We start from the raw sequence: 14,697 nt of genomic DNA on the forward strand, positions 1-14,697 counted from the left end.
ACGCGATAATGCCTGTTGGACACACAGGTATAAAAAATTGTGTCCTATCATTTGAAACAGAATAGTAAAATTATTACCCCTTTAAACTGCTTGACATTAAATGAGTGCATCCACATACATCATCTCATTGATTGTCAAAATGACTCTGAGAAGTAAGCAAGACGTGTGTTTGAATCTACATTTTAAAGAGAGAAAACCAAGGCTTGGCTTTGAGAGGTTCTCTGACTTAATATCATATAAGCCAGTAGGAGTGTGTGTTTGGTGGCAGGACTGAAACTAAACTCTCCTAAATTCTAGTTTTCTGAAAACTAGAATTTAAACAAATTAAACCTTTATAATCGTCAGCATGCCTTTAGGGCATAAAAGATAATCTTTATTTTCCCACAATTAATGCAATGCATCATACCTGGTTTATTTCCTGAGTGGTTGTTATTTTGTCCTGAAATTGCAGAGGCAGGGCGGTTAGAGGCATTTTTCTTATCTTGCACTTTATAGCTGTCGGGTGCTACAGAAATGAGACAAAAGAGAAAAGATACATTTAGTTTCTTAAAATTTCTTCAGAAACATTTACGTATTCGACATTTACTGTTAACCTATGTACCAGGTTCTTAGGCTAGATTAAGGAAATGAAAAGATGAAGTAGTTACAACCCGTGCCCTCAAGGAGTAGGAAGGATATATAAAAAATCAACAACCTCGGCTTGAGTGACCAATCTTATAGAAGTGGCATGTTCAAGGGGCCATGAAGGGCCTTTCCCACAGCTGTACCAGTTTATGCATAAAGCAACCATGTGGAAGGACGACCGCAGTCTAAAGTCTTGGATCTGAGTTCTTACAAAGCACCATTGGCTTAGAATATATTTCAAATGTATTAATTTCTTTCTGCTTTGGTATATTCAACATCATTTAATCTTTCTTTGGGGTTACTGAGTCTCTGCAGTAGCCCCAGGTCCTGACAACAAACATCAACCCTAACTGAATATTATGTAACAGCAGACCATGGAGATTGAAAAGACTTCAACATATGTTCAGTACAAGTCACTTTTCTGAATCGGCCCGATAAACGCTTTTGGGGGTGGGGTGCTCGAGGGAGGCTGTAGTTTGCTTTATTATGCTGAAATTCAAATTAAAAAAAATTCAATTGAACAGGAGTTCTGGTTACTTGAACTCTAATTTATCTATATCTAACTTTTATTGGATCCACTCTAGGTGAACATCAGAGGTCTATCTGCCCACTTCATTATCGTCTGGATGTCGGGAATTCATTTCCACCTCAGAAGACCTTCTGAGTCATACTGACCACGAGACAAATGTAAAATCCATCTTAAAATTTTTCAATGCTCATATGAAATTGATAGGTTAATTTTATTTTATGTTATTTTATTTTCCAGTAAGCCTTTTGGATTAGTAACAATAGGCTAAATTTTGAAAACTAAAAATAATTTCTGAAAATTGTCAGGCTGTTTGGTCTAAGATTACATATTGCTAATTCCTAACTCGTTAGGTTGGATGTATTTCTAAAGTTTTCAGGCCATCTCTCTGCTTTCATATCACTCTTTTTCTTCTGCTATGGTTTAAGAGTCTGTATTTCTTCAAAAACTTCTTTGGTGAACACTGTAACAGCAAAAGACACAGAGAGACCTGGGTTCAAATATGAGACTTGGTACATAACCAGTTGAGTGGCCAGGAAGTTATTTGGCCTCTCTAAGTAGGTCACATGGGGTAATAATACTGCCTAACTCACAGAACTGTTGAAAGGATTATCTGAGAAGATATGTGTTAAAAATCTACCAAAAGCCTTGGCACATAGGAGGTGTTTAACAAGTATTCAAGGCCCTTTCTCCCAGCTTCTATGCTTTTCTGTGGAGTCCTGGGCATTCCATTCTCATAGCACCCATGCAGGTTTGAGTGTGTTTTGGAGTCAGCAAACCTGGTTCTGCCATTTACCAGATGAATCCTCAGCATGTTGCTTAACATCTCTAAGTCTTAATTTCCCCATCTGTAAAGGGGAAAAACATCTACTTCCAGAGCTGTAAAAATTAAATGAGATAATGTACAGAAAGGTAGATCATTGCCTGGCCCACAGCAAGGCACGACAAATGGTAGAAAGTATTTTTAGCTCTCTTCAGGAAACTGGGCTTCTGGTTCCTCAGGGATTTGAGAGAAAGCAAACCCATGTTAACTTGGTGACGGGGTCCTGGGGGCAAGTGACTAATGTGGCAGAAAAGTCTGGGTCAGCAGCTGGCTCCAGAAGTTTTCAGCTCAGCCACAGTCATACCTCCTGGGGCTCTTAGGTAGGGTGAACTTATTGATATAATTTTTAGAGTATGGCCTGGTTTGGGAAGAGGTAATTAGTCTTTCTGTTTCAGGGTTTGGGGGAGATGACAGTTTTCTAAGATTTGATGCTTTTCATTATATTAAGTAAATCTGAGCCTTAAAAAAAAACCCTCAATAACATTGGGAAAATAAAACAGGGAGTTTTTTGTTTTTTAAACAAAGTGCAGGGGATTTCACTACTTAAGAACACAATGACAAGAGGAATTTATTCATTTTCTGATTTCCAAAATTTAAAAACCTGAAAATCCTCATTAACGAGAAGATAGGATTGTATATACCCTTATAAAGGTTCTCATGAAAAAAAATTAAAATGATTCAGGTGACTTTCCAGTATTATTTATTTGAATCTCTCTTCTTTCATTTAAAAAAAAAGAAAGAAAATTAAGCCATATACTATGATGCTCAGTAAGTCTTTGCTAGCCTTATGTAATCTTTATTGACCATCCTGCTAGCTTGAAACCTGTATTCCATTAGTGTCACATGTGAGTGTTGAGGTAAAGACAAGAGGAAGGATACAGACAAGCACCCTGGTGGTCTGGGACTCTCTTTCCGACATACTCCGCAACAAAATATAGAGGCATCAGACATTTGGAGCCTTCATCTGGTGAAAATTCTGTAGCTCCAGTAAGTGCTGCAATGTGTACTGTGCAATCCACATCCTCTACCACTCACTGATTCATTCCAACATCTTCCCATAAAGGCCTTGGTGTTCTCACGGCTTTGTTTCTACTTCTGGCTGTATGGTCCAATACAGTCTTCTCTCAACTGCTAAAAATAATTGGTCCAACAAATGACCTGTCAATTTAGTCAAAATACTTGCTCTGAGACACTTCTGACTATAACCTTTGCACCATCCTGTTTAAATCTCACTGAATAATATGGGGACTTGACATCCACAAGGATAATGTATTTCAGTCACTCTTTTTAATAAAATCTGCAATGTGGGCTGTGATACAGCAAAAGCTTAAACTCAGTTTCCAGCTCTGTATAGTCCCTTATCCATGGGGGACTACTAGGTTCCCAAGACCCCCCGTGGATGCCTGAATTTGTGGGTAGTACTGAACCCTATATACGCTATGTTTTTTGGATCTACAGAGACAGTTCCTATGTGATTTACAGGTGGGCAGCAACTACAGTGTGCATCCACTGGACAAAGGAATGATTCACATCTCAGGCTGGACAGAGCGGAAGGGCACGAGATTTCATCACACTACTCAGAAGAGCATAAAATTTATGAATTTTTTTTTCTGAAATTTTCCATTTAATATTTTTGGACTACAACTGACCGTACCTGAAACCTCAAAAAACAAAATCATGGATAAGGAGGAACTACTGCATACATGCTTTTCTGCTACAGTCTTTAATTGGACTTTGTGGGCATACAGCCCCTCTGCGGACATATACTTGTGGGGACACAGCTTTGGAGGAGTGACCTAGAACACAGAACTAGAGGTTGAACCACATGAAATAGCCTTTTATGTAGTGAAAAATGGTTAAAATTTAACAACTTTTAATGTTTCAATCTAATAGTTTAAATAAATCTGTATAGAAAAGAGTTACCATATCAGGCCTGAGATCGCTGTTCTTATTATTTTGTATATATTTATATATATTTATTCTTTAAATTTATTTATTCGAATATACCTGCCAGGAGTATTGTAACACTCGAATCATAGGTATGAAGTGTTTTATCCAATGTGATTTATAAAATTTGCATTAGAACAAGAAGGAAATAAAGCAACAGCATCACTCCTAATGACTTTCCTGATTATTCCATGTAATAGAGAATTTCTCCTCAGTTTAAAATCCTCATAATTATAAGTGAAGTTGGGTAGCAGTGGTCAAAGCTCAAGGGAGTTAGCATCAGGCAAACCTGGATTTCATTTCCAGGTTTGTTTGTAACACTCTAATCATAGGTATGAAGTGTTTTATCCAATGTGATTTATAAAATTTGCATTAGAACAAGAAGGAAATAAAGCAACAGCATCACTCCTAATGACTTTCCTGATTATTCCACATAATAGAGAATTTCTCCTTAGGTTAAATTCCTCACAATTACAAGTGAAGTTGGGTAGCAATGATCAAAGTTCATGGGAGTTAGCATCAGGCAAACCTGGATTTCATTTCCCACACTACCTCAGTTTTCTTCCTATTTGTATTTATTCAAACAGTATACTACTCTATGGGACATCTTGAGCTCGATGCTGGAAGAAATATTAGGTGTGTAATTATCTCCTTCTACCACTTCTTTTTCCTTTTCTTGTCCTATGTTTCTATGTTACACTGTATTCTGGAACTTCCAATTCCTCCAACACTATCTCCTTTCTTCAAAAATCATGTCCCATTATGTCCTGAAATACTATCTGTACATCAATCACTGTCGAGTATGCATTTATAAATATGTGCTCTCAACAAAGTTCCCGTCGTCAACGTCTAGGGAATATCTGCTCATGTATTTCTGCTATCACTTGAACGTCCTCACAAAAAAGCCAATCCCCTAATGTCAGTCTCTTTGTCACTATCAACAGAACCACCAGGCTCAGAAATGTTAAGTCATTTTAATTAATTAAGTAATTTTTTCAACATTTAAAAATACCCCCATAGACCAGACACTGTGCTACACAGTGAGAATACAAAGGTCATATGACATGGCATCTGCTTTCAAGATGCTTACCATCCTTTGGAGGAGAGACAGTGGGCACATACATGAAATTGCAACAATGGATCGATTCAATTTTCTAAAAAATCCATAAACCCACAGAGGTTTAATAACCAAACAAATGATATAGATAGTGTTACAAGAATTCGGAGTGGGAGAAGGAGCCACAAGGGACAGTAGTCCCTGGGCAAAGAGCTTGCAGACCAGAAAGCATCCAGATAAGTGAAGAGTAATGTGAAGAAATTCCCTTACCAGGGTGGATCATGAGCAAAACTACCAAGGCAAAGGGACAGGAGAGATAATTGGTACTGTCTAGTCAGAACAGCAGGTTTAGGAAGGGAGGCAGTCGAAGATATGACAAGAGAAACAGGCTAAGGTCAATGTCTCTTTGAATTCTGAGTGTGGACTTTTTCGTGAAGGCAATGGAAAGTCACTGAAGTATATACCACATGGAACTTCCAGCTGTGAACTACTTTAGCTTCAGTGGATTCTGTGTAAATGAACAGTGAAGTCTAACAAGTCTGCTGGAAATGAATTTAAAAAGGATCTCATCTTAAAGAAAACAATAAAAGGAAATCAGACTAAAAACAGACATCCTAAGAACTCTGCCTTCTATATAGTTTAGTAACTAGTCAGGTTCTTCCACTTACCCATATCACATACCAAGAGATAACTATTTGACCATTACATGGTAAAAAGTGACATGAATGAATATGGTGAAACTTAGGGCTGTCCTTGAAGAAACAAGAAGTAGGGGAAGAGTAGAGTCAGTGTGGTCACCCTAGAAGAAGCCAAGGACAGCTCATGTAGCACCATATAGGGACCCTCCACCAGAAATGGAAATCCAGCCACAAACTCCTGGGAGGACGAGTGGCCGGCAGGCCAGATAAGGAAATGGGCCTGTTGGGAAATAGGTGGGGCATATTTTTGAAGGTCATTTTGCAGGGAGGTGAAGAAGATAAAATATGGGAAACTGATTGGTGCTATTAATCTTTTGTAGACCATCACTTAATGGGGAAGCAGCTGCTTCATGGGGCATGCCTACAGGTATTGTGTCATGGCAATTTAAGTAACTGTAAATGTCAAAAATAGTGCAGAGTCTCATTTGCTCTTCTATACACAATAAACCCATTTCATGGTATGGTGCAACATCTAACCACATTTAATCTGACATTTTGAAACAGAAATAACAACAATGAACCATTTATTCACTCTATTGCTCAATTCTTGTTGCCAAAACATATGCAACTAAATAGGACCGTCTGATAATGATACATATTTGAGTTATACACAGCACTCTCCCTATTCTGCTGACAGAAACAATTCAGTTAAGATCTTTTTCTTGCATTTCACATATCTATACAGAACACAAAGTTAAGATTTGGTGGCTATGGTAGACTTCATTAGAGCATGGTAAGAGTGTGGAGGCTTTACAGTTTGGAGTAGCTCATTCAGCAATGACAGTGACTGAAAGTCACTTTCTGAGTTCTCCATCTCTTCATAAGGGAAAAAACCTTAAGATGTATGACCATGATAGAAAATGATATTAAACCAAAAGGAAATACATTTGTTCAATAAAGAGAGTACAAACCCAACAAAAGACACTGACTTTATAAGTACAGTCTGACAGGGTGTATAGTTATATGACACATGGGGACAGAATCTACCACAGGTATCTCTCCTTATTTCTGTAACTGACACTAAGACATGAAGAATGGAACAGAGACATGTAGGTCTTTGTTAATAATTTATATTGAACCACTTCCAAAGTTGAGGCAGTTAGATTGAACTGTCAAGGTCTATACATGAGATGATAAAAAATACTGACATAGGCTGGGCGTAGTGGCTCACACCTATAATCCCAGCACTTTGGGAGGCTGAGGTGGGCAGCTCACCTGAGGTCAAGAGTTCGAGACCAGCCTGGCCAATATGGTGAAACCTCCTCTCTACTAAATACACAACAATTAGCCAGACATGGTGGTGCACGCCTGTAATTAATCCCAGCTACTAGGGAGGCTGAGGCAGGAGAATCGCTTGAACCTGGGAAGTGGAGATTGCAGTGATCTGAGATTGCGCCACTGCACTACACCCTGGGTGACAGAGAGAGACTCCGTCTCAAAAAATAAAAATAAAAAATAAACAAATAGTGATGCAATCAACTTTCTCTGAAATAAAAAAAACCAAACATGTGATAGGGAAGATATTAATATCATATATAAAACAGCAAAAGAAAATTCTATCAAAATAGGTTACCAAAATATTCCTAAGGGATAGGACTGGGCCATTTTCCTCCAAGGAGCTGATGTCTAGTCATAGTCATCATATTCTGAGCTTAAACAGTCTCCAAATAAATGGAACATCGGCATTCAGTCGTTGATATCTGGCCAGGTACAGATCTATGGTAATTTTCCGCTTGACCAGAACAACCTGAGGGCAGGGGCCATGCCCTTCAGCCTTACAATCTCCAGAATAACATGAGATATATTTTCTCTTCTGATGTGAAGTAGATGTGACCTTGATCTGACAACTCTTTTTGTCACCCTTTCTCTACAATCTTAGCAGTCATCAAAAAATAAGACAATGTATTCTTTTTCTTTTTACTAATCATCTTATCATTAATACTTTTTTAATACTTTTTCTTTCTGGACTTTTGCCACAGTGTTCCAGAAGGCACACATCCATTCCTCTCTTGCATCCTTCATCAAGCATTTGTTCAGTGTCACATATGTGCTGGGCAGTGTGCTAAACACTTCACATCAGAAGAGAAAAAAAATCTCATGTTATTCTAGGATGACTTCAACATTATATTAGGCAAGACTCAAAATCAAATGGATGTTTTGACCCCGCTTCATAGAAAGGAGCGGCCAGTCTCACCTACAGTGAGAATCTCAGGAATTAGAGTGACACTCTACAAACACAACAGAATACAGGTCGAGCATCACTAATCCGAAAACCTGAAACCTGAAACCCTTCCATTTCCAAACATTTCAGATAAGGGACACTCAAGCTGTTATTGCTTATACCGCATGAAGGAAAGAAAGCATGTGAACATTACAGCCTCTACTGATAACATCAGGCAAGCATCTCAACTTTGGGAAACTTGTAAACCCCAACCCTTTCCCAAAGCAATTAATAAATTTATTTTGATAATCTGTTTCTTATGTAGCCAAAGAATTATCCACCCTAGCTAAACACGAGGAAAAGGATATTTCAGAAAAGCACATGTTCATATATCTTGTGGGAACTGGGGGGAATCACCTACTAAGCTCTTTCATTTACCACTAAAAGCAGCTCCTCAATGCACATCACAAATGCTTTCTGAAATATTGTGCTGACAGGAATAAACATTACACACTTTAAATTCAACCAAAAAGGCTTTTATCTAAAAAATAAGTAAATAAATAAAACAAAAACCTTCCTTCAGCCAGATGGCAACACTAAAAATAGAATAGAAAATGATGTATTTTCCCCTTGCATTAATATAAATCAGATTAAAAGGCAAGTCTTTTCATCTCTGCTGACTTACCACCAGTCACAATGCTAGCTACTCTACAAGCATTATCCCTGCCCCACAACATGAATAATGTTTACGACTAAGCAAAGCACAGGGCAAAGTACACAAAAGGAGGGCAAAGTCTAACCATATTAAAGTTTTCCAGTCACATGGAGAAATGGTAAATCAGAGATTGTAGCTACCCATCTATATTTTAACAGCTGGAAACGGAGTTTATCAAATTAGACCCAATTCAATTAAAATCAATGTGTAATTAGAAGAAACTATTTAAATAATGTGGAAAAGAAAAATAATTAGAACTCAACTTTATTACACTTTGCTTAATTAAAATAACGAACTGAAAAGAGGGTGTTTTTACTTTAATAGGATAATGATTTACTTTAAGAAAAACTAAAATGGCTAATGCCAGTATTTTACAAAATGATTACTATTGGCCATAAAATAGAAAAGCTTTCATACTTACAAAGTACAGTTATCTAAGCAGAAAATGTACAATACTTAAAAATAGTTGTAAACAGGGGACTCAGTTTTAAATATCAGTTTTGTAAATAAATTTGCATGTAATTTTAATCCTATGAGTATTAGTCAACTGAGTTCAATCAGTGAAATAAATACACATATACACTGCTGTCAAATATCAAAAATTAATCATTTCTCCTCTGTAGAAAATATTAAAATATTTTAAATTTCTTATGTAAACTTTGTAAAATTTAATAGGAATGATATGGTAGGTTCTGAACGCTTATTCCAACTCATTTCACGTAACCACTGAATATTTAACTGAAAGCTTGTCTAAAATTATGGGCCAGCTCATTCTCCCCATGCTGTCCTATGCTACAGTCATTTCTGTATCTGTGACTGTGTTCTTTTTTCCTCACTAGAACACCAGCCTCACCATCTTTGCAACTATTTACATCTAATCTCTTTTTCTTTCTTAGAGCAGTTTTAGGCTTACAGCACAATTGAGCAGAAAGTACAGAGTTTCATATGCTGTTGCAGCCCCGCCCCCATGCCTATCCCACCATCAACATCCCACACCAGAGTGGTCCATTGGTTACCATTGATGAGCTGACACCAACACACCATCATCACCCAAGGTCCATAGTTTACATGAGGGGCCACTCTTGGCGATGCACTTTCTACTGGTTTTCGTAAGTGTATAATGACGTGTATACACCATGTAGTAACATGTAGAATTCAATCCATTTCCAGTCCAACTCAATCCATCATAGTCCAACTCAAGTCCCTTTCCCGTGAAATCTTTTTAAGCTATTCCTACCACCATCACATTTCTTTCTCTGACTTATACTGCACTCCCATGCAATCTGTCCCACGGTATTTAGCATTTGATTTCATTCTATCTTGTATCATTTTCAGAATGTATGCTTCCAAAATTTCTAAAAACTGAGTCCCATGAGAGGCAAAACAAAAAATGTGCTCTACAGTAAAATAAAACAAAACCAAAACACAATGAGGAATACTTGATGTAACATTTCTCTCTTGGAAATGCATACTGCAAGTCTGCATAGGGAAGGGGCTATATCATTCCATTCCATGCTGGTTACCCAATAAATATCAACTCTTTGATGCTTTATTTATTTATTTATTTATTTTTTGAGACGGAGTCTTGCTATGTTACCCAGGCTAGAGTGCAGTGGTGTGATCTTGATTTACTGTAGCCTCTGCCTCCTGAGTTCAAGCGATTCTCCCACCTCAGCCTCCTGAGTAGCTGGGACTACAGGCACGTGCCACCATGCCTGACTACTTTTTGAATTTTTAGTAGAGACTGGGTTTCACCATGTTGGTCAGTCAGGCTGGTCTTGAACTCCTGACCCCAGGTGATCCTTGACCTCAGACTCCCAAAGTGATGGAATTACAGGCATGAGCCACTATGCCCCGCCTTGATGGTTCTTTTCTAACAGAACCCTGATTGGCCACTGGACACAGATCTGGCCACAACATTGAAGACTGAAGTTGTTAGGTGTGGTTTGTGGGAATGATCCTTAAGGCACAGCAGACTCTGGTGTGTGAACCTGTTTGCTCTTCACCCCTCCTTTTCTTCCTGCTTTGAATGCCGATATGATGCTTAAGGCAGAGCATCTATCTGGAAACCACGAGGCTATCAGGAGGGAAAGGCCAAGGGAACAGAGACTCAGGCCCTGACATCTTTAAGTTGCTGGTCTAGTACCAGCAACTCTTCACTTCTATGTTCCCAATAGGTTAGAGAAAACAAAATCCCCCATTTGTTAAAATCATTAAGAAATTCTGTAATCATAAATTAAAAAAAAAAAAAAATCCCCAAACTGATACAGAGATCCTTCTGGCTACAGAATAAAGTCCACGCATCTTAGCCTTCCAAATGTCTTATTTCTTATTCAGTAACTCTTTTATTTGGCCCATTATGAATCCCACGTAGTCTAATCCGTCCAAAAGTCAGAAAGCCAAGCAGTCCTGGTTCATTATATTAAAGCAGAGCAGCTTTAGATTTGAAAATAGTGGGAGGAGCAATATCAGGAGGAAAAAGGAGTGAAACATGCCACATCAAGTTTTAATAACATTTGTAATAGAAATCAGTTCCATAGGAATTCAAACACCTTAGAAGCCAGTGGAATCCTAAAAAGAATGTGAAGGGTTCCCCGATCAAACGCGCTAACCTCAAATAGCTCCTGATAATTCCTGAGCCACAATTCTTCTCAAATACTTAGTATTCTAAGGTCCTATATGAAGTGCAACTCACAGGTTGGTTACACAAGGGTTAAATTCCCTTCTCTATCAACTGTTCTACAAAGAAACCTTTAATACACAATAGGTATCAATGGCACATTTGCTTATAAAAAGAAAGTAAATTTATCTATTGATTTAGCCTAATTTTATTTTTATTTGTTAGCTTTTCTATACTACAGAAAGAACATGAAAATAACATCTAAAAGGCCCATAATTCTATGACCCAGATAGCCTATTTATTCTTTTTATCTTAGAAAGGAAGTGTTCTTTATTTATTTAACAGATAGGGTCTCACTATGTTGCTCAGCCTGGTCTCAAACTTCTGGCCTCAAGTAATCCTCCAACCTCAGCCTCCTCAGTGGCTAGGCTTATAAGTGTGAACCACTGTGCCTGGCTTTAAGAAAGAAATGTCTATTACATAGTTAGGAAATTCAAAAAAGTACAAAAAGCTATAAAGTGAAAGGCAAAAGCCTTTTCCCTCTTCCTTTCTGAAAAAAAAAAATTCTATGTATAAATAGATATATTTGCTTTCCATTTATTCAGAACAATTTACTCTTCTGCCCCTTTCTTTTCTCATTTAGTAACCTATTTTAGCCTGCTTTTCAAGTTCTTCCTTTAATTGCAACTAATTTCATCACTTTCAATATGTGGCTATAGGAATTAGATATTCTAGATTCATCTTCTCATAAGTGTTCTATTAAATCTTCACTGATGTGTGAGACCACAGTCCTGATTGAGTATTATTTACCTTCTTCTGTCAGCATCTACACCTGATCCCTTGCTCCCAGAGTTGGTAACTTAATCTCTTGCACTCTCTGCTTCTGCCAGTCTGAACTCAACTGGAAAAGGCAGCCACTTCCAAGGAAATAACCACAAGGAAAATTCCAAGGAGGCTTTGCTTTCCTGGTACATAGCGTAACAGTGAACAAAAGTAGGAATGAAACCTTCAAGAAGTCACACTATTTGGGTTGAATCAGAGGCTTAAAAGCAAGGTTTGTTCCATATAGATACATTTACCATTTCTACCCCTCTTAGTTTTGCAAGCCTAACCTGCATGGGTTCCAGGCTCTGGCTTCTGCCAACTCTGATGGAAGACCATCGTGGGCTGCTGAAATTGAATTCCTTCTCTAGCACCTTCCCTGGATAGGCAATAAAGTAGTGGAGCAAAAGGGTGGAGGAACACTTCCTGGCCAACCCCATGCCCACTTCAAAGCCAGAAACAGGAAGCTGTTGTGCCAGAGCTGAAAGCTGAAGCTGCTCCTTCTCTGATACAAGAGGCAATGAAAAACTGGTGAAGGCAGCTGATGATGTCTGCAAGGACAGATGACACTGACTCCCACCTTGTGAAATCTACACAGACGCTACATGAGAACTCATCAACCGGCCAGGCACAGTGGCTCACACCTGTAACGACAGAACTTTGGGGCGCCAAGGCAGGCGGATTGCTTCAGCTCAGGAGTTCAAGACTAGCCTGGCCAACATGGTGAAACCCCGTCTCTACTAAAAAATACAAAGATTAGCCGGGCGTGGTGGCGGGCACCTGTAATCCCAGCTACTCGAGAGGCGGAGGCAGGGGAACCGCTTGAACCCAGGAGGCGGAGGTTGCAGTGAGACGAGATCGCACCACTGCACTCCAGCCTGGGCAACAGAGTGAGTCTCCATCTCAAAAAAAAAAAAAAGAACTTCTAGTGACTTTCTCAGGTAACTTGTGGTCTGAAAATAAATTGAATCTATTAAGTAATTAAGGCTATCATCCTGGAGAACAAAGAAATAGGGCCAAGCAAGGGCTTTGGTATGCTTAGCGTAGCAAGCAGAGACTCAATATCAGGCCAGGAAAAAGGGATTTAAATCACAAAGCATTCCTCTGGCCTCATGTGGGAAAGAAAATGGAGATTTAAAACATGTTCCTTTTATTTTTTTAAATCATCTTTCTACTAGACGAGGAATTTTTTTTGAGCTGTTCAATCTCTAATTTGCCACATCAATATGTCCCCAAATAAGAGATCTCAAATTCTGGAACCTATTGAATATCTAAATGTAGTAACAAAACAAAAACAAAACAAACTAATGGAAAGGATCCCAATCTGAAAAACACCAAAACAAAAGAATGGTTTTACAAGTTCTGCCAACTCTCAAAGGCACAAAGTGTGCTATGTGGCAGGCGCCACAACCTGGCAAACAGTAGCAGGTTGGAAGGAAAGGCTGACTGAGCAGCAGGTTGGAAGGAAAGGCTGACTGAGCAGCCCTTCAAGGAGCACTCATGGCTGCAGAGTCCACAGACTGCAATTTACACGCTTGCTGTCCAGTAAGTATTTTCATTTAAAGAATGCCACATCCATTTCAAACAAGAGAATCCGATTACAAATTCTAAATCTGCCTAAGCTACAGGCCCTTTGGGGGTCATGAAGAGCTCAGCTAACACTAAGCTGACGAATGGGCTCTTTTCTTCTAAATACTTTTAGAATGCATTTTATGTGACCATTTTGTACTTCACAACATCCACTTGGGGGTTGGTGCCTACAACAGTAGGAGAAGCCAGAAGGAGGTTGAGAGAGATTGAATGGGTAAACCATATGCATATCTTCTCCTAGAAGAAGGAGAAAAGAAGCCAACCATTACTAAGTGGAGGTTGGGAGGAACCAGCTACTCTCCTTGCGTCCCAGGGGACAAAGGGCTGTCACAGACCTGACCTATCTCCCCACTCTCTTCTTTATCCAAACACCTGCTCCTAGATAACCAGTCCTGTTTTCAGAATCGTAGGGGAATCATTATCAGAAAGGAAGATGTCTAAAGAACTGTCTGAGCTTTCTAACCAAATGTGAACAGATCTCATTTCAGTCTTTGAGTGCCCCCTCAAACAGCCACTTTTCCTAGATGCATTAGGAATATTCTAAGGAAGTGACATGGCAATATGTTTTCTTTTTAGTTTACAAATGATGCATATGCCCTCAACTTCATGACACTTTTTCTGTTATCCTATGTCCTTTATTTTACAGAAGTGGAAAATCTTAGAAAAATTTCAAAAGGGCGTGTGCTTTCTGTAAATAGTAAGTTAGGGAGGGAGAGGTTTTGATACTGAGTTTGGTTTCCAAGTAGATGAAAGAAGGAGAAAAATTATAGTTGGATGAGGGCAGGGTAGGAAGAAGAATTTGAGGAAGTGAGAAAATCTGCTTTACAAATAGTAGAATCTGAGCAATTTGAAGGTACATCATTGTATGATTAAAGCAGAATAGATGTTTAATACAAATTGAGTGAATAACTATATACACATTTTTTATAGGGATTTTATAATAACATTACTATCTAACAGGTTAAATAGGCTTTTGTGGGTTATCAGTTACAAATGCAATATTTTTATAATGTGCAAATGTGTGCCAGCTTTCAAACAGCTAATTCATATATGAACTTCTGGAACATAACCCATTTATTACTAAGAATTACTATTTTAAAAAACAAATACTATA

The 14,697-nt window shown here is 38.5% G+C and overlaps 1 protein-coding gene across 37 annotated transcripts in view; it reads right to left on the bottom strand.

Annotated features, from left to right (window-relative positions):
* Nucleotides 1-14,697, bottom strand: part of MAP7 (microtubule associated protein 7) — a 209,718-nt gene that overhangs the window by 79,350 nt on the left and 115,671 nt on the right. For all 37 annotated transcript variants that reach the window (XM_005551937.5, XM_015448711.4, XM_005551933.5 and 34 more), the window contains one exon: nt 407-505. In XM_005551937.5, the coding sequence (XP_005551994.3) occupies nt 407-505 (99 nt within the window). The remainder of the gene's footprint in view (nt 1-406; nt 506-14,697) is intronic.

This window comes from Macaca fascicularis, chromosome 4, assembly GCF_037993035.2.
Source record: "Macaca fascicularis isolate 582-1 chromosome 4, T2T-MFA8v1.1".
Lineage (NCBI taxonomy): Eukaryota > Metazoa > Chordata > Mammalia > Primates > Cercopithecidae > Macaca > Macaca fascicularis.